Source organism: Panthera uncia (assembly GCF_023721935.1).
Source record: "Panthera uncia isolate 11264 chromosome C1 unlocalized genomic scaffold, Puncia_PCG_1.0 HiC_scaffold_3, whole genome shotgun sequence".
Lineage (NCBI taxonomy): Eukaryota > Metazoa > Chordata > Mammalia > Carnivora > Felidae > Panthera > Panthera uncia.
In genome coordinates this window covers 102,899,809-102,920,710 of record NW_026057584.1, presented here as the reverse complement: position 1 = coordinate 102,920,710, position 20,902 = coordinate 102,899,809, and the positions used below count along the sequence as shown (strand labels likewise).

General features: G+C 42.5%; 1 protein-coding gene across 1 annotated transcript in view; it reads left to right on the top strand.

Annotated features, from left to right (window-relative positions):
* CLASP1 (cytoplasmic linker associated protein 1) overlaps positions 1-20,902 on the top strand; it is a 272,017-nt gene that overhangs the window by 96,503 nt on the left and 154,612 nt on the right. Inside the window, exons 7-8 of the mRNA XM_049616225.1 lie at positions 4,877-4,974; positions 18,676-18,743. Of these exons, the coding sequence (XP_049472182.1) occupies positions 4,877-4,974; positions 18,676-18,743 (166 nt within the window). The remainder of the gene's footprint in view (positions 1-4,876; positions 4,975-18,675; positions 18,744-20,902) is intronic.

The following is a 20,902-nucleotide window of genomic DNA, read 5'->3' as shown; positions in this document are numbered from 1 at the left end:
TTCTGAGGGGATGGAAACTTCCCTTATTCTGTGTGGGTGGTGACCCCTTTAGTATATGTAGCTGCAAATTCCTTGACCCCGGACAAACTCTGGATGGTGTTTTATGTAAATCTTCCGTAAATTCAAAAACCAGACTCCAGAGCACCACCTCGTTTGTGTAAGGGAAGGAGAAGAGTTGGCAATCTGGGCAGTCACCAGGCAGGTCCCAGAACTTTCCAAGCCTGGGCTTCAGAAGTGCCAGTTTTCCCACCAGTCAGTTCTGTTTGTCACCGAGAGTCCTTTGTGTTACATTAGTTCGCTCGTACGGGCTCATCAGAAAAACACCTCAATAGATAAAGGGGCCGAAAATTGCAACAGTTCACCAAAGAAATACACGTGGTAAGCAGGCCTCTCATTTTAGGCTGTGACTGGTGATCGCTCACGTGCCCCCCAGAGAGGTCGTGCCAGCTTGTCCTCCACCTCCCACCCCACCCCTGCTCCAGCCCTCTCCCACTCTTCTGGCTTTGCCTTCTCTCACCTCCAGGCCTTCACTCCGCCACACAGCGCTGCTTCCGTTCAGGTGCCCAGCCCCTCCTCTGGGCATGTGTGCTGACCTGCTGACCGCTCCCCCCGCCCTCACCTGCTTTCTTCTTGCCACTTCCTCCTTTGTCCAGCTTCACTGAAAGTATATGACACTGGAAGTGGGATTTTTGGATTTTTTTTTTTTTTTTAAATGTTTGTTTATTTTGAGAGAGAGAAGGCATGCAAGCAGTGGAGGGGCAGAGAGAGAGAGAGAGAGAGAGAGAGAGACAGAGAGAGAGACAGAGAATCCCAAGCAGGCTCCACCCCATCAGCACAGAGTTCATCTGGGGAATTGAACTCAGGAACCTGTGAGACGGTGACCCGAGCCGAAATCAAGGGTCAGTTGCTTCACACGCTGAGCCACCCAGGCGCCCCTGGGATTTTTAGACGTTTTAATTTACTGAATCATGCTTTCTGTTTCAACATTAATTTGAAAAGAAACTTAAAAAAAAAAAAAGTTCTAAGTACCAAAATGGGTTATTTTGTCTTTTCTGTCTTTTTGGTTTTCTTTACATTTTTGTTTCCCGTGGGGAGAAAAGTCCATCATTGATCACTGCTATCACACGGTATCCTTTAGTCCAGCAGAAAAGCCAGCCTGGCTGGCGGAATTTCCTTGTTCCTAACTCAGGCGCTGCCACGGGTGACGTGGAATATGCGCGCTGGGCCTCCGGGACACCCGGCCCTGGGGCAGAATGAGGTTGGCGCTCAGTGGGCAGGTTTCGGCGGTCTGCCTCAGAGCCAGATAGAGCCAGAGTGCTGAAACCACACTCAGGTGACCAGCTGCAGCCTCACGTCTGCCTTGGCAATGGCCATCTGCACCGTGCGCCCACAGACACGCACGGTCCACGTCTCCCAGAACCCTCCCGCCGGGAGACTTTAACCACCCGCTTCTCTGCACCGCCGCACTCCATCAGTCCTGCTCCTGGGGTGTGGGAGTATGCTGCAGGTGCCTGTGTTCTTGCCCTTACTTTAACCTTCACATCGGGCTTTCCTGCTGTGGGCCCCGCAGGTGGCCCGCCCCCTCTGTGTCCCAGTAAACAGTGGTCCGGTGAGGGAGGGTCATAGATCTGAAAGACCTCAGATTCCATAAAGCATTCAGCGTGGGCCTGCCAGGCAGCGTTTAATATATGGGGCTCTTGGAGTCCCAGCGGCCCCAGATGTCGGGGTTCCTTTTTTCTGGTGAGCCTGAGGGTGGGCAGAAGCCGTAGGGGACCCATTTGCTTGCGTGTACAAGTGAGCACTACGTTGTGCCTTCATCCTGAGCGAGTTACTTTTACAGAACTTGCTTCTCGTTTGGAGCACAGTACTTTGTAGTGCCACAGAAAACGTGTGTCTCTGTATCTCTTGCATCCGGGGTGCTTTAGACCCTCAAATGCTGTCTGACCCTGTAGCTTTGTGGGCCTGAGGAATGATGGCTTCGAAGGCTTAGGATGTTGGTTTTGAACGTGTAGATAGCTCCACTTCCACTAGCCATTGTGTTGTGTTTTGTACACACAGAGTGTGGGTCACAGACTGCTGGCCTGAAACCGAATTGCATTCTAACAGACTGGCATGTGTCTGTGTACACGTGTCTGCACAACGTTTTAGCTTTACATTTAGCATTTTAGTGTTTTTTTTCCTTAAATGTTTATTTTTGAGCGAGGGAGAGGGCGCACACACGTGACTGGGGAAGAGGCAGCGAGAGACGAAGACAGAGGAGCCAAAGCAGGCTCCACACTGTCAGCACAGAGCCCGACACGGTGCCCGAACTCACAAACCGTGCCATCACGACCTGAGCCAAAGTCGGGCGCTTAACCGACTGAGCCACCCAGGTCCCCTAGAGTCTTGGTGTTTTTACATTTGTCGTATTTCCGACTTCCCTTGAGAGATGAGGAGATGTGACAGAGCTGCCCTGTATTCCTCCAAGACTGGGTGATGGCAGCCTGTGTGCCCGACCCTCCATATTCCCTTCTCTCTCTGCCAGTGGGGCCCCGGCCGGTGCCATTTGTCGTTACACACCCACCCTGCTGCGCTCGGTTATCGTGCTCCCTGCCTGGGCCATGTAGGCGCTTTAGCTGGGCATCTAGCAGGCACTCAAATTTGTTGAGTGAGTTTGTTACTTCCTGTGGCCTTCAAAGCAGCCTTCAGCTCACAGAGGAGAACTTTGGGACTAAAATAGTTTACGTATTTTATGCAGGATGACTCAGCCCCTAAAAGGCCAAGCAGGTACCCAGATCTACGTTGACTCTCAGGCTAGTATTTCCACTAAATCTGTTGATGGTCCAGACTTTCTAAGTAGGACAAGATCTTGCTTGCTCATTAAGGTGATTGGCTGTGAACAAATGCCATCGTTAGAAAGTGAGCCAAGCGATGTGCTTACTAGTGATCCTCAGGACACAGTGGCATTAACTATTTGTGTGATACATACGTGTCTCCGTATAAAACTGCTGCCTGACATCAGAAGGTATTTCTTTTCCCAAATAAACTGATAGTCTGTTTTAGTCAGCTTGGGCCGCCATAACAAAATACCATGGACCCGGTGGCCTGCACAGAAATTTATTTCTCACCGTTCTGAAGGCCAGTAGTTGGAGATCAGGGTGCCGGCGTGGTCTGGTTCTGGTGAGGGGCCTCTTCCGGGTGTGCAGACTGCTCCCGCCCTGTGTGCTCACCTGACCTCTTCGTACACGAGTGGAGAGTGGAGCCAGCTCGTGGATGTCTTTTCTTACGAAGACACCAATGCTGTTGTGCCAAGGCCCTACTCTTAGGACTTCATTTAACCTTAATTATCCTCTTACATAGGTTCTGTCTCTAAATGCAGTCATACTGAGGGTCGGGGCTTCAGCATACAGTGGGGGGAGGGGGGGGGGACACAGACATTCGGTCCATAGCGTGAGGTTTCCCTTTTCCACCATAAAGGGAAAAGTTCTCAGTGAGGTTCCCTGTCCTGTAACACTGTTCAGGAGTAGTGTGCAGGATCGAGGACTGTACATTGTTCTTTGTGTCCCTACTTCCTTCCTCTGTCTTTTCTCTGTTATTTTGATTTTCATTGCTTGAGACCCAGTCCAAAATCATGTTGCTCCCCTGTCTGGGCCCGCTGGAGTAAGGACACATCTCCCCTCCTCCCCAACCCTCACAGGTTGGCCTTGGTTCCAGGGCACAGCATACTAAAAATTTTTTCCCCATGTTTTTATTTGCAAAATGTTCAATCTAAAGAAAAATGGTAGGGCCAGTAGTAACCTCCGTATTTACCAGTTAACGTTGGTTTTCTCTCTCTCCGTGTGCGTACACACACCCACTGCAGAAATGCACTCTTTTTTTCCTGAGCCATTTGGAAGTATCTTACACGTGTGATAGTTTGACGCTGAGATACTTCAGTGGGTATCTCTCAATAGCAAGGGTATTTTGTCATGCAACTGCCTGCTATTTTCTCATTCAAGAAATTTCAACATTGCTACAGTGATCATGTTTGACGGACAGACAGTCCACATTCAGATTTCCCTGTTTCTGTTTGTTTTCAATCTGTTCTGTTTCTTAAGCCTTGCTTATTGCTGCTTTCTGAGTTCATGTTTGTGTTTGGCCAGCCACTCACCTGCTCTTCCTGAAGCACGTGCCCTGCATCTCTGCTCTCATACCTTTGCACACAGGCTGTACCTTGTTTGGAACCTGTCTCATTCCGTCTTTACCTGGTAAAACGCTGGTCCCCAAGCACATTTTAAGTGGTTCCTTCCTCTTCCAGGAAATGTTTCTTGGTATCTTCTGTGTGCTTCCTCCCTTCCCTAAACTGTGGGAGCTCTTTGTACTCTTATATAATGTTCACAGTATCGTGCTCCGTATTAAATATAGAATTTATGGGCTCCCCGTGACCCCCCAACCCCTGTCTCCTTTCAGGACTGTTAGCTTCTTGAATACAGGGCTCTGTGTAGACTTTACTACCCATTTTTGTTGCTCACTATTTATTTTATTGAGTTAAATCTAGAATGCTTTTTACATGGTATTTTGTTTTTTGTATAATTCACTTATTTGTAGTGTTTTCTGTTTGGGGAGGATGGTCTGAAAATTCTGGTTTCCTGACATCATCTGAAAGAATTGAAAGAACTAAGGGATGTGGACTTTACATGTCTACTGGGATGGGACCTGAATTTACTCACTGGAATTGTACAGCGACGTCAGCCTGTCAAACATGGCTCTGTCTAGTCAAATGTCTATAAGGGATTGTATCACAGTCACCTTGGTAGATCGGTGATACACTCGGGGTGGTGTATAGTCTGTTGTGTCCCAGCAGCGAGTGCTGTGGATTGACACAGAGCAGCTGTAAGATCTCTTCTTTTACATCTAGGTTCGAGATGCAGCAATAAACAGCTTAGTGGAAATTTACAGACATGTAGGAGAACGTGTGAGGGCAGATCTCAGTAAAAAAGGATTACCACAGTCCCGGTGAGTTCAGACTTTTTTCCTTTCTTCTGCTCGTCTTCCCCTATTCTTTTTTTCAGTTAACATCTTGGTTTGCGCTACTTAATTTGTTGTAATTTTATGCAAAGAATATATGGTTGGAGGATTGGTGGTTGGGGATCTTGTCCAGATCCTGTGTCCTGGCCCCTCCCATTCTACTTCTTCAAAAGGAGGATTATCACCCAGACACCTAGCCATGCTTCATGCTGTGTGTTGATTTTAGAAGTATATTTAAAATCGAGTGGTGTTGAAAAATTCACCATTCTTGTGGTTCCTGTAGTTCTAGATCTTGTATGCACAAAGCACCTCATGTACTAGGTGCTTAAAATATATTTGTTTGAATTAATGAGGCCTTTGCAGAATGAGTCCGGATAGAAATAGAGAAGTAATTCTTTGAAATGGTAGTATTCTGTCAATCTCAGTACATCAAGACCAATGCCAGGAGCTCAGCATCTCATCAGGTCCAAGACAGCCTGAGTCCATAGATGTCTCTGTTGTAGTCAAAATTGTAAAAAATAATGAACACCTGGATATCCATAATTTTAAGTGTGATGGACAAACCTTCAACCTTTTGGTGCCCTGTTACTTTAAGTGAGAGAGTAACGCGTGAGTCCTGGGAAGCTGGACGTGGCCTCGGCTTATGGAGTAGCTTATCCGAGCCTGTCACTGCGTCCCTGGAGATGACGGAAACATGAAAGCCCAGAAACGTGAAGTGACTTGGGAGAGTACACAGAAGCCCTGTCTCCTGACCCCCCTTTTAATTTTCTGTACTCTGTTTCATAAGAGGTTAGAGAGTCTTGGGAGTCCAAATATGGAATGGGACTTTGAAATATACAGGAGTCCTTTGTCTTGATGTCCCTTGATTGGATGTGATGGAAGTGGACCTTTTACCCTAAAGTAGGAGTTCCAGGAGCAGTCAAGTGGGGCTCTACTCTGTTGTCGTGAGTCCTGTCTGACCCCAGGTTGCTCACCATGGCACCTGAGCTGCGTGCAAGATAATTAGGTGGGGATAAAACTATGTTCATGTTTTTGTATAACATGTCAGCTGTGAGAATAGACTTTTTTGTTACTGTGTTTTATGAGCCTCAGCTTTCTGGTCTTTGCGTATATGGGAGAACACTTAGGAGAAAGACGAACCCGAAGATTAAAGCACTGCACAGTGTCCCAGGGAAAATTGGAGGGCCCGGGTGAGCAGGGAGAGCAGGGCTGGAGGGAGAGGGCTTCTTACTGAAGCCCTGACGTCAGCATCACCGTTGGGAGACAGGCTATGAGCACTGAAGCCCTTCCCTGCTCTCCAGGGATGGCTTCACCAGGCTATGTAGCTTGTGGTGGCCCCAGGCCACGAGCACGCCGTCTCACCTGGTGGGACTTCCTGCATCCTGTCTGAAGGCTGCTCCTGGGTCCAGGAGGTGACAAGGGAACACGGAGCTCTCGAGAGGCGAAGGTGCAGAGGAGACTACTGTCCTTGGGGAGGCCTTCTCGCAAGTCTGGCTTTGGGCTGGCAGCTGGAAGCTACGATCTGGGGGGCTTCCCACCATTCCCAAAGAGTGGGCAAGAGTGGGTCACTGTGCCCCAGCAGTGGGTGTTATGCCGAGCACCTGCTTTCCTTCTGGGTGTCCGGCATTTTGGTAAGTGCTACGCAGGGGGTGTCTGCGTGACCAGCCCGGCAGAGAGCGGGGAGACAGCACGGCACACACGTTGTCACAGCTCGCTGCTGGGGCATTTAGCGCATCTCCTGTGACTCCACTCCACTGGGAGGGGCTCTAGGAAGCTTGTGCCTGGTTTCCTCCAGACCTCACCCCGCGTACCTTCTCCCGTTGCTGGTTTCTCAGAGAGTCCTTAAGTATGGTAGTGATTGCTCTGAGTGTGACTGTGTGCCAAGTCCTGAGTCCTTCCAGTCCATCGTTAAACCTGGGGCTGGTCTTGGCGACCCCAACACAGAGAGCGATTTAGGTAGGGTTCTAGGGGCGTTTAATGCCAGCCAGAGCTGGGGCTAGAACCTTTTTGTCCAGACTCCCAGTACTGGTTTTTTTCCACTACCACCCTCCTTTTTTTTTTTTTTTTTTTAATATTGAAAAGCTACAGAAGAGCTTGGGCCTCTGAATGAGAATGAGGTTTGCCGATATTTCATGTGACCTAAATTACTTCCTACAAATTGTAGACCACACGGAGAGGGCAGTCCTAGGGAAACGGGCCCACATCCTTCACGGCTGTCGTCGTAAAACTGGTGGACACAGTGCCTGGAGAGGGAGGCTGTTGGTGCTTCAACGGCATCATTCCGGTGAAAGAAGCCAAAACTTCATGTTTCTTTGTATTGATTACAAGACCCTTCACTAGCACTGTGACGGTCTGAGGCCCCGGGTGCCACCTTTATTTCGATTTTGCCGGTGATACGTACAAATGGAATGAAATTCCGCTCTTTTAAAGAATCCTCCGGTTGTTCAGAAAATTCATTGTCTGCTATATGTGGCTCCAAGTGGCTGACGGGAGTTCTTGAACGTTCTAGACTTCTGGTACATCGTTTACATACACCTGTTTTGCTGTTATGTGAGCATCGTTGATTTTCAGCCTAGCAAGACACCACAAGACTAATAAAATACTGTGGGATGTGCGCAGTGCTTTCTGACACTTGGATTTAATCCTGAAATAGAAATGCTGTACTCTTAAGAGTTTGTCCATTGAGTACGTGTTGTATTTGAGAAGATTAATTCGATCTCTAAGAAATACATGATGAAACAGATGCCTTCACATCAGCTGAGTGACTTAAATGATAAGAGCCATAATGTGCTTTGAGGTGCGGTTTCTTTTTCCATTTCACAGCTGGGCAGACGCTTGGCCTTTCGTCAGCTTCACGTTGGGGGGACTGGACCTTCGCTTTTGGGTCACGTATTCAGTTATGATTTGGGTCTCGTTATCTATCTGGTGGCTAAAATCACATGCAACCAGATAACGTGGAGATAGTCAACAACATCTTCTGCACATCAGAAGGTCTCCGCATAGTTGAGTTTGGTCAGTATAGCATTTTACAGTCTTACACACACTGTCTTCGCAGTTCGTGCACATGGTGTGGTCGGAAAGTAACGTGATGAATTTCTGCCTGACTTTGTAAGATGCCATGGTGTCGTGCGGTATTTGTGAGACATGTGTGGCACACCTGTAGTTCCTTGTGGCTTCTTTCCTAGACACAGGCTTTTAGCCCACTGTGACATTCACTGTCACCCCATGGCACATTCCAGAAAATATCTTTATCCACCATGACAGATTTTAGTTCACGAAGTTTATGGTGTTAAATTGCTTCTGAGACCGTCATTTGGGAACCAGACTCCTCAAACAGTAGCTGCTTTAAACCTGAAGGTCCTTTAATTCGTAGATGGAGCTGTGGCCTGGTCCTCTGATGCATTTGTTAGCACTGGCCTCTCACACCTATAGTTTTGCATGGCTCTGTCAGTGTATTTGTTTTGCTACCTCAACTTAAAAAATTTATGAACATCCACTAGTCATTACTAACAGTTGTGTCGCTAAGGGAAGAATTGAAACTTATTTTTAAGTTGCTTGTGTAAGCTTTAGCGGTATAGAGAGGGCCCAAGGGAAAAGCAGAGGAGAAATGTGTTCTGTGATGTTCCTTCATTTTTAACTTTTATATGCGAGGCGTTTACACAGAGTTGACTCAATTTATAAGATACACGGAAGAAAGGCAGTCCCTTACCCTTCTGCCATCTCCCCACAGAGGCAAACACTGGGTGCTGACTGCCCTGTCTCTGTGGTTGTAAATACCGTGCATGTGTTGTCCTATGTGGTTTTCTGTCGCTGTAAGAATTGTACTTTGCATGACGGAGGATGAATTTCAGCTCCTCCTGACCATGCCAAGCCATTTGACATCTCCTTGTCCACCAGTTGTAGCTATGTTTTACTTGTGGTTATGACAGCATTTTGTTTATATTATGACCGTGTGTGCTATTTACAGCCCACTGTACCCGGGGAACTGATGGCTTTACCCTTTTTTTCTGCACAACATTTTGTTTTCCCTGGGTTAATGATGGTCTTACTTTCATTTGAGTAGTTGTCTCCATGCTTACCGTGTGCTAGTACCATCTACATACTGCCCTTGAACCTGCTCCAGTCTGGACTGGCTGCCCTCACCATCTCTTCCTTTATCGTCCTGACGTCTCTCTCTTGTCATCATCCTGGGGCTTCACTTCTGTCTTCTTAGCCGGTGCACCTGTTTCTCAAAGACCACATCTTCTCTTTCCTGGTTTTCTTTCTCACTTGAGTTGTGCATATTCTTCAGTAGCTGTCCGAGAAGAGACATGGAGAAGGAAAACTTTTTTGACTTTGAGGAGTCTTTGTTCTATCTTGATGTTAATAGTGTGCTGCGGTTTAGAACTCCAGATTGGAAGGCTTTTTCCAGAATGTTAAAGCCAGTGCCCCATTGTGTCCAGCTTTCAGTGTTTCTACTGAGAACTCCAAAGTCCTTCTGATTCTTCATCCTATGTAGATAACTTTGGTTCTTTTTGCACCCAGAGTTTGTCTGAAACTTTATGTCAATGGGGCTTTTACGAGACTATACTCATTTTTTTGTGCAGTGCGCTTGGAGGGCCTTTCAGTCTGGGCGGGGACTTGGACCAGTCCTCTGATTTCATTTTTTCCTCCCATTTCTGTCTTGATAATTTTGCTCCACCTTCTGGGAGATTTTCTCAAATTTATCTTCCAACCATTCCATTATTGGATATTTGATTTAAAATTTTTTCCTTTTTTGTTACAATTGTATGTTCCCTTTTTATAGCATTGTTTCGGGTTTTCTAAAATAAGAGCCTTCTTGAAATATTCTTATACCATAACTTTCGTATTTTTCATAATTTACCGTTTCCCCTTTAGAGTGAACAGTTCAGTTTTCACTGTATTTAGAAAGTTATGTAGCCATCACTGCTATCAAGTTTTAGAACATTTGAAAAGAATCCCTGTTTCCATTAGCAGTCACTCCATTCCTTCCTTCCACCCAGACTGGCAACCACTCGTCTATTTTTTATTCCTATGGATTTGCCTGTTTTGAGATTTGCAGGTAAAATCACACAAAGTGTGATTAAATGACCTTGTGACAGCAGGAATACCAAATGAAGCCATTTAATGCTCTAATTAAAACATTAATATAATTTTATTGCCTTGAATGATTTAATATTGCATCTTAAAACATATAGTCCCTATGGGCATGTGCTGCTGATATGCTTAAAATGCTGAATATGCAGTAATGCAAAATGTTACAATTTGCTGAGAGTAGTTTAGATGGTACGTCTGGAATTCTCCAGTAAGGGTGGGACAATAATTAGTGATATATGTACTCTTGGAGTAATTTTAAAAACTTGATTTCAAATGTAAATGTTAACACAATTCCATGATGTATTCAAACACGAAATCAAGATAATCAAGGTATATATAAATCTAAATAACATAGAGAGGTAGTTTAGGGAGTGATTGATCTTGAAGAATACCCACTAAACAGCCTGAAAGATATATGACACATGTAAGTCAATTTGTTAATCAGCAGCTCATATGGAAAATGTAATTATTTTTATAAGTCATCTTTTTATTTTGTAAATTTTTACAAATACATGGGTTTAATCAAACAAAACAAAACAAAACAAAACAAAACAAAATAAATAAAATCACACAAAGTGTAACTTTTCCCTGACTGCCTTCTTTCACCTACCACGGTGTGTTCAGAGTTCAGTCACACTGTAGCATGAGTCATTCCCTCGTATCGCTGAATACAATTTCACTGTGTGTCCTTATCCATTCCTCTGTTGTTTATCCATTCCTCTGTTGATGGGCACTCGTTTCCACCTTTTGGCTATTGTGAATAATGCTGCTATGAAAATGGATGCGCAGGTAGCTCCTACGTTCCTTGCGTCCAGTTCTTTTGGTTAGATTTTAGAAGTGGACTTGCTGGATCGTATCCTGTTAGGTTTAATTTGTTGAGAAACCGCCATACCGTTTTCCAGAGGTGTTGTACCATTTTGCATTCCTACCAGCAGTGCCAAAGGTGGTGGTTTTTGTGTTTTTGTGTTGTTTTATTTTTGATAATAGCCATCCCAAGGCGTACCTCATTGTGGTTTTTAGAAATTTTCTTTACCTTTCTTGAAGATCACTTGACCTAGTTAATGTAAGGATTTCTTTTTGTAATTTCGTTGATCTGTATGTCTGTCCTCCTGGTACCTCACTGTACCAGCTTTGTAGTAAATTTTGAAATCCAAGTTTGTTCTTCTCAAGATTGTTTTGGTTATTCTGGGTGCCTTGCAGGTCCACGTGAATTTTAGGATGTACTTGTCAATTTCTGGGAAAAGGGCAGCTAGGAATTCGGTAGAAACTGAATTCACATTGAGTTTGGGGAATACTGCCCAGAGATCAAGAGTCGCATGCTCTTCCAGCTGAGCCAGCCGGACACCCCTAGGTGTTATAATCCAGTCTCTTTACTTGGTTATAGGCCTGTTCAGATTTTGTCTCCTTTTGAGTCCCTTTTGGTAGTTTGTGACTGTCTAGGAATTTGTCCACTTAAGGTTATCTAATTTTTAACACACAGTTCATAGGCTTTTTTTTTTTTTTTTTTTTTTTTTTTTTTGTAAGGATAGTTGTACTGTGCCTTCCTTTATCTTTTAAGTTTAGTAATCTGTGTCTTTTTTTTTTTCTGATCAGATTAAAGATTTGTCAAATTTGTTTTTTTTTTTTTCCCAAAGAACTAAGTTTTGACTTCTTGATTGTTATTGTTTTTCTGGTTCCTATTTCATATATTTCTGCTTTAATCTTTATTTTTTCCTTCCTTTTGCCTGGTTTGAGTTCCCAGTTTTTTAAGATAGAAAGTTAGGTTATTGATTTAATATCTTCTTTAAAAAATTTTTTTTAAGGTTTATTTCTTTTTGAGAGAGACACACATACATAGAGTGTGAGTGGGGGAGGGGCACAGAGAGAGGGAGACAACAGAATCTGAAGCGGGCTCCAGGCTCTGAGCCGTTAGCACAGAGTCTGATATGGGGCTCGAACTCAGGAACTGTGAGATCCTGACCTGAGCCAAAGTTGGACGCTTAACTGACTGAGCCACCCAGGCACCCCTAATATCTTCTGTTTTAATGTAGGCAATTACACCTGTCAGTTTCTTTGTAAGTACTACTAAAGCTGCATACTGTGTTGTGCATATTGTGTCCGTTTTTATTCGTATTGGAGTATTTTTTAATTTGTTGTTTGCTTTTATCTTTGACCTCTTTGTTATTAAGTGTTATGTTAGTGTTTTGAGTGCTATTTAACTGTTATTTAAGTGCTGTTGTGTTATTTGTGTTTTATTAAATTTTTACATTATTTGTGATTTTCTCATTTTTACTTGTCATTGATTTCTAATTTTATCTTAACTGCGGTTATAGATCATAATTTCTATGTTCTGTGATTTCATTTCTTTGAATTTTGTTTTAGGCTTGTTTTGTGTTCTGGCGTGTGATCTTCCCTGGAGAATGTTCCAGGTGCATTTGAGAAGTATCTGTATTTTGTTAATTATTGAAATGTGTGATATTGAAGTCTCCAATTAATACCACTAAATTATTTATTTCTCTCTTCAGTTCTGTCACCTTTTGCTTCATATATTTTGGGGCTCTGTTCTTAGGTACATAAAATTACTATATCTTCATGATATGTTGACCCTTTTGTGATTGTAAAATGTCCTTGTCGCTGGTAGCAATTTTTGTCTTCAAGTCTATGCTGTCTAATAATAGTATAGCCACTCCAGACCTCTTTTGAGCACTGTTTGCATGGAGTATGTTTTTCTGTCCTATTATTTTCTGTCTCTGTCTTTGTATCTAACCTGAATCTCTTGTAGGTAGCATATAGTTGAGTGTTATTTATTCAGTCTGATCATCTTTGCCTTTTCAATGGAGTGTTTAATTCATTCATATTTAATGTAGTATCAATGAGATTTTATTTCTGCTATTTTGCTGTTTGTGTTTTGTATGTCATGACCCCTTTGTTTCTTCTCTGTTACTCCCTTATTTTATGTGAAAAATATTTTTTTGTGTACCATTTTAATTTTCTTGTTTCTTTTACTATTCTTTTTTGGAATTATTTTCTTAGTGTTTGCTCTGGGGATTTCAGTTGACATCTGAATTTATAGAAGCTTAGTTAGAATTATTACCCTTAATTAATTTCAGTATTAAAAACTTTACTTTTCTGTTTTCTCCCTTCCTTTCTTCTGTCGTGTTTATTTATATGTCTTTATATATTACAGCTCACCAACACACACAGTTTTATAATTATGGCTTTATGTAGTTTCCCGTTAAGTTATGTAGGAGACGAGAAGAGTTAAAAACAAAAAATATATATATTTATACTGTCTGTTATGTTTACCTAAGTTTTATGTTTACCTTTGTAGTTATTTTTACTGGTGTTTTTTATATCTCCATGTGGATTTGGGCTAATGTATGGTCTCTTTTCATTTCAGTCTGAAGGACTCCTCTGGTTTTTTTTGTTTATCTAGGAATGTCTTAAATTCTTCATTTTCCCCTACCCAGAGCCTAAAATTCGTTCATGTAAAGACTGAAATATCATTGGTCCAGAGAGGATTCTCTGCTTCATTTTTGAAGGATAATTTTGTTGGATACAGAATTCTTGGTTGAGATTTTTAGGTTTGTTGTTGTTTTTTAATGTGCGTATGTATTTATTTTCAAATTATTGAGGTATACTTGGTTCAGAGTTAAAATTTTAAGACTTTGAAATCACTGCCACTTGATCTCCACTGTTTTTCCTTTTTTTTTTAATGAGAAATTATTTATTTATTTTTTAATTTTTTTTTTTTTAACGTTTTATTTATTTTTGAGACAGAGAGAGACAGAGCATGAACGGGGGAGGGGCAGAGAGAGAGGGAGACGCAGAATCGGAAGCAGGCTCCAGGCTCTGAGCCATCAGGCCAGAGCCCGACGCGGGGCTCGAACTCACGGACCGCGAGATCGTGACCTGAGCTGAAGTCGGCCGCTTAACCGACTGAGCCACCCAGGCGCCCCTTATTTATTTATTTTATTGAGGATTCGTTGTACACAAAGAGTGCCTTCCCTGTTGTTGCTTTCAAGATTTTGTCTTTTCTTCCAGCAGTTTGTTTCTCATGTGTGTTGGTTAGGATCTCTTTAAGTTTATTCTATTTGGAGTTTGTTGAGCTTCTTGAATATGTAGGTTAAAATTTTATATAAAATGTGAGAAATTTTTGGCCATTATTTCTCCATATATTCTGTCCTTTTTTTCTTTCTTCCGGTATTTCATTATATGTTTTGTTGGTACGTATATATGTATATATGTTGGTACATTATAAGAACATGAACTCTTAGGCTCTGGTTTGTTTGTTTGTTTGTTTGTGCCCTGTTCCTTTTCTTTTGTTTCTCAGACAGAATATTGTCAACTGACTCCTCTTCAAGGTTGCAGCTTTTTTCTTCTCTCAACTCAAATTTGTTGTTGAGCCCTCTTGTGAATTTTTTTTTTTTAAGATTTTGTTTTTTTAAAGTAATCTCTATGCCCAACGTGGGGCTCAAACCCACAACCCAGAGATCAGGATTTGCATGCTCTATCAACCAGTCCAGTGAGGCACCCATCTAGTGAATTTTTTATTTCAGTTTTATACTTTTCATTTGTAGAATCTCTATAGGATTCTTATGTTTTCTGTCTCTTCAGTGATATTCTCTATTTGGTGAGACGTTCTTATACTTACCTTCAGTTCTTTAGAAATAATCTCCTTTACTTATTTTCAACATACTTTTAATAGTTGATTTCAAATATTCATCCAATAAGTTCAGTCTCTGGGCTTCCTTTAAGGATAGTTCTGATGACTGATTTTTGTGTTTTTTTTCTCCTTATGGGCCATATTTTCTTGCTTCTTTACATGTATAAATTTTTTGTTGAAACGGGTCATTTAAAATAATATATTGTGCACCTTTGGACATCACAGTCTGTTTTTCTCTGCAGATTTGTTGTTCTTGGTGTTTGTTCCTCCCTGCTTGTTTAGTAATTTTCCTGAACTAATTCCATAAAGTCTATATTTTTTTCTTATGTGTATGGCTACTGAAGTCTCTACTTGGTTAGCATAGTGTCTAGCTAATGATTTGATAGACATTTCCTTGGATGCCTTAAACCAACCAGTCAGCCTCGCAGCCTTTGCTGAAGTGCTGTCTGTGTATGTTGGGGAATGTTTTCCGTGTTCTGGTGGGCAGTTTATGCATCTCTGCCTTCCCCTTTTCTGTCTGCTTGTGCAGAGCGTCAAGGTCAGCCAGCGATGAGACATTAGTGTGTTCTCAGGTCTTTTCTTAGACTTTCCTACAGTCTTGCACCTATGCATAGTCTTTCAGATTCCCAGGAATGTGTCAGATTTTTTTTCAAAGTCCCCTGTGGACATCTCATTCTCCATTTTTCTTTGTAAGCTTTTTGGTCAGTGTCTTTGCCCCAGTTGTCATCATCTTAGGCAGTTGCCATGTTAAGCAGTTGTTGCTGATTCTTTTTGATCTTGGCTTCAGGCGTAAGAGTCTCTCCTACTGAATGTGCTGTGAATCATGTAAAATAAAACCCTGCGAATGGGGATTCTAGGATATGCCAGACAGGTCAAATCATTACAGTTCTCCTGGAATGGGGATTTTTATGGTGCTCCAGACTTGCTCAGCTCTTCTCAGTGGCTTTGAGGCTGCTGGTTTTCAAACTATTATGATTGTGAGGTTGTTGATTTTCAGCTGGTGAGTTGGTGATGGAAATAAGACACAGCAAAACAGTGAAAAGCTTGCTGTCCTTACCAAGATTGAGCAGTTTTTCTTGAAGAGGGCTCCTTGGACTGTAGCAAACCTTTGTTTAATTTCCAGAGCTTTGAAAAACTTGATTTTGACATATTTTGCGAATGTTTGCTTTGTTCTTTGGAGGAGCAGATTTTCTGTCATTTTGAAGGTCTCCTTCCCTGTTTGCTTTTATAATCGCACTATTTTCTTTATCTCTTTGGGAGTATTAATGATATATTTTAAAAACTTCTCATTCTTCTTCTTTCCTCTGAATTGGGATTCTGGGGTATACGTTTGTTCATCTTGGGACTCCCTTTTTCACTTTAGAAGCTTTGCTCACGCATCTTTGAATTGGTTTGTCTGCTCACATTTAAGAGTAGTAGACTAAAAAGTCACTTAGCTCTGAGTGTATGAGTGGAGCTTGTTGACTGTGAGCTTACTAGTGCTTTTAGGAAATTATTTTAAATTTATATTATAGGATATTCTAGGAAGGAATAACTAGATCTCACGCTAAAAAAAAAAGCAATGCCAGTTGGGATTGAGGAGTTGGATATAAATTTTGAATTCAGAAAAACCAGGAAGAAATGGTACTAGTTATTTGTGAGAATAGTAAAGAAATTTAATTCAGATTTGAGATCCAGAGATTTCACAGACAAAAATGAAAAACACTTGGTGGCTTCAGAGGGTAATCGTTACTTCGACACATCATTCAGTGTCTCTGAATGTATAAAACTCACCCTGTTTGGCTTGTGCAAATTCGCTGGTCCCAGGGAGGCGTTGTGTATTGCTGTGTTCAGAGCTAGCAGACAAAAGCCATTCCTAAGGAATGCTCTGTTGGGGTTAGACTGTCCTGAAGCCAGGTTACTGGTCTCTTGAGGTGGTAGCCTTCTTAGGAGCCGCCGTATAGGCATCGCTGAGTAGAGAATGAGGTGCAGCTACTGAGACGGGTGTGGGTAGAGGGAAAGGCATGCCTTCCCGAGGGATTTCTGCATGAAAGTGCAGGTACCGAAAAGGCAGCAATCATTTTAGCCTTCTCATCCCTAGTTGTTTGGGCCTGCTAGTTGGGGGTAATGTGGCCCCAGTGAGTAGACATTACCCCAGATGGAGTCTACAGTCTTGTTCTCAGTTGCCATTGACAAGGTGACTACTCTACCAGGAACGGATGAAATACTTGCCCCTCGCAGTAATTTTAGGACCAGCGAGGCTAGAGGTATGCCTTGTCCCTACCTTGCAAACTTGCAGGCATGCTCACGTCAGAGGGTGTAGTTGTGACACAATAAAGTGGTAAGTTGGTCAGGGCATGCCCTGGCAACCTGTGTAGTGATATTATTTATGTGCTTTTTTATGCCACTGGAGATCTTTGGTGCTCATAAAAGGGAAGGTGATGGAAACATCATAGGAAATTGATTCTAAGACATTTTTCCAGATCTTTAGTAGCCTCTGGATTTGAAAGTGAGTTTTACTCATATCTGGTCCTCAGGTGACACAAGTTTTTTGTAATTCAGTGGTGCCAACTTTGATTAATTGGTAATGGCTGTCTGGAGCAGGTCGGGGAAGGATTTTGAGGCTACATCTGGGCTTAGATGGAAAGATGGGCCAAGAAGATTGATCTCTGCCATGGTGTGGGAAGGGGGAGAGGCAGTATGTCAGGCCCCTTTATCCCCTCCATTTTACCTCTCTTTGCTGATATGTAGTTTTGGCTCCCCTGTGACTTAGAATGTAGCATCCTAAGTAGGAAAGAATGAAGTAGAAGCTGTAGAAATTAGGGACTTTACACACCTCAGCGTCTGGCCAGCTCAGTACTAGACTCAGTGAATGAACTCTGAAGGAACGGAGGCCAGAATGTGTGCAGTTTCTGTAGTGAGGGCAGGAACAGTCTTCACGCCATGATGTAACTCTCCTGCATGACGTACAGAATACCAAAAGTACATGGTTCCCATCCCTGTCCTGAAGAAGAGCCCATTCTAGTTGCGAAGAAAAGACAAACATGTTTGAAATGATTAGAGCTTGTATGACAGAATGGTTTGTAAGCAAGTGCTAAAATTTCTAGTCTGGTCCCTGGAATTGGTGGTGTAGGTTTGAACGCAAAAATATATTGCTTTCGAATCTCTGCCTTTACACTTATTCCAGTGTATCTGTTTTGGCTTGGGAAAGCCTAGTTTTTTCTTGACTTTTTCTACCAGGCGAGATTAACACCCATCTACCCCACCCCGTTTTCCTCTCATTATTGGTGTCACTAGGATGGAATATTTTGACTGGTTTAAGGGATTTTGTTTCAATTAAAGTGTCAAGGTGAAAATGATCCATTAATAGAAAATGTCATGTAGATTTTTTTTCAATTAAAGATTACCTAGTCACTGTTTGTTTCTGGAGAAATTACTTAAGCATTTCTGAATTAAGTGTAAGTCACAGAAAAGCCTGTATATTGTAATGTTGGTGCATTTGAACAATAACAGTCTGTGCTTAGAAATAGGAGAAATACAGGCTTTTCATAATGTATACGTTTTGTGTCGAGTAGTCAGTTTAATGCAGTGTCTGAGATCACGGGCTCTGGATTCTTACTCTCCGGGCTAGCATCTTCTACCCTGACTGTGTTACCCTAAGCAAGTTACTGGGTCTTGATTTCTTCATCTGTAAAATGGGGATGATAATCTCATACATGGCTGTGGTAAGGATTAAACAAGATTTTTCAGAGAGAGCCCTAAGTCAGTGCTTGGTCTGTAAGTGCTTGGTTATTATTGGATGTTATTAATGTTATTAATGTAGTTGCTGTTTTTGTTATTAAGTGGGTTTATATCATTGACTTTTTTTTGGAGTGTGATTCAGTTTCACATTAGTGTTTTAATATAATTGACTGTGAACAGTGATTGTTAACAGTCTTTACATATATGTGTGCTTTTTTTTCATACAGGTTGAATGTAATTTTTACAAAATTTGATGAAGTTCAAAAATCTGGAAACATGATCCAATCAGCAAACGGTGAGTAGAAAAAGCAGTTGTTCTATTTTTGCCTTTTCAGTTTTAGGTCCGAAATGCTCGTGCTATTTCTGAACAGCTGAATTTGATACCTTGAGAACAGTTTCTAGGTCTGAAGACTTAACCTCCATTGACCCTCCCCCTTTCCCAGGCCAGAAGCTGTGAGGTTGTTGGCTTTCTTTTGTAGCTCGCACTGAATTCGGGAGCTAATCCTGTTGGCTTTACTGTTACAAGCACATTTGGACTCCCTGGGCCTCTGCCGCAGTCGTTGCCCTTCTCCTGCTACCGAGCTGTCGTGCTCTTTTCCCTGTGCTCTCACGGTAGACACGCAACCACTGTCCTTGCTGTTACTCTCTCCCGCCGCCCACGGGCTGTTTTCCATACAGCCATCAGAGGGATCCTTCTGTTTTTATTATTTTTCAATTTTTGAAATTTAAGTAGGCTCCACGCCCATCGTAAGGCTCGAACTCACGACCCTGAGACGGAGTCACACGCTCTGCCAGCTGAGCCAGCCAGGCGCCCCCAGAGTAATCCTTTTAGAATGTAACTCGCGTGGTGTTAATCCCCTGTTCGGAATCCTCCAGAGGTTTTCCATCACACAGAGACTGCAGTTCGGTGGCTCACCATGGCCCACCAGGCCCTGACACGATCTGACGCTGGCTACCATTCTGATATCGTGATGTTCTTCTCCAAGGTTCTCTTGGCTCTACTTCCATTGGCCTCCTTACTAATTTTGAACATTCCACGCTTCTCCTGCTTCAGGGCCTCTGTGCTTACAGTTCTTTCTGCTTGAAACATTTGTCCCCTGGGTGTCCCCGTGGCTCTCCTTCTCATTCCATCCAGATCTCGGCTGCAGACACACTCCATTACCGAGGTCAGCCAGTATAGCATATCCAGTGTTCGAAGGGTGCTCTGTGCCTTCATCCTGTTTAATGTTCCTTCTTACTGCGTATCACTGCAAAATGTTTGTTCACGAGGGCAAGGACTTTGTATTATTCCTTTCTTTACCTTTAGTGCCTCAAAAGTTCCCTGGCATGTGGTATAGGTGTGCAATAAATATTGTGGAATAGATAAACAAAATAACTTAGATTTGAACTGTGACTTACTGTTTCTGGTACCTGTATTCATTTTACTATACCTTGTGAGGATGTTTGAGGACAGTGGATATTTCTTGTGATTCCAGAAGGGGAAGAAAAGACAAGTGAATCACTGTATGAGTGAAGTCCTCATAAGGCAGTTGCCAACAAGGACTTTTTCTAACTCTCAGATAGCTCATTGCATCATGGTGATTTCAGGGCTCTTAGATCACCACATAGCTTTCACGTTTTGAATATCTTGAGGTTGTAAAAAAGAGTTTGTCACTTTCAGGAAAGTTCCTCCTAGTACATAAAGGCAGAGCAGAAACAGGATCCCGGTCTTTGGACCTCTGCTCAGCTGTGTACCTACCATATCAGTAGGGAATTTGTCATTGGATACTATGTTTCTTATAAAATGCTTAAAGACCTCTAAACATACTTTCATTAATCTCTCTTAACTTCTCTTTCGTATGTTTGTAAAAACATAATATTAAGAGGGGAAAAAGAATATTTACTATAATTATGCTATCACCAACAAATCAGTTTTCATTTATTGCATATTCACTTGTAGTTCATTTTCTGTAACTATATAATTTGTATGTAATCTTATTGCATAATTTCTGTACATTGCCCCCTACTTTTTTTTTTTTTAAAAGAACTTATTTATTTATTTATTTTGAGAGAGGGAAGGGCAGAGAGAGAGGGAGGGAGAGAATCCCAAGCAGGCCCAGCACTGTCAGTGCAGAGCCTGACATGGGACTCCATCTCAATGAAACGCAAAATCATGACTGAGCTGAAATCAAGAGTCAGATGTGTAACCAGCTGAACCACTCAGGCACGCCTATTCATTTTTCTTTTAAAGTTTACTTATTTGAGAGAAAGAGCACATGTGCGCAAGCAGGAGAGGGGCAGAGAGAGAATCCCAAACACTCTCAACCCTGTCAGTGCCAAGCTCAATGTGGGGCTCGATCCCATGAACCATGAGATCGTGACCTGAGCTGAAATCAAGAGTTGGATGCTTAACTGACTGAGGCCCCCAGGTGCCCCTGAAGATTTTCTTTTTGAGTAATCTCTCGTCAACATGGG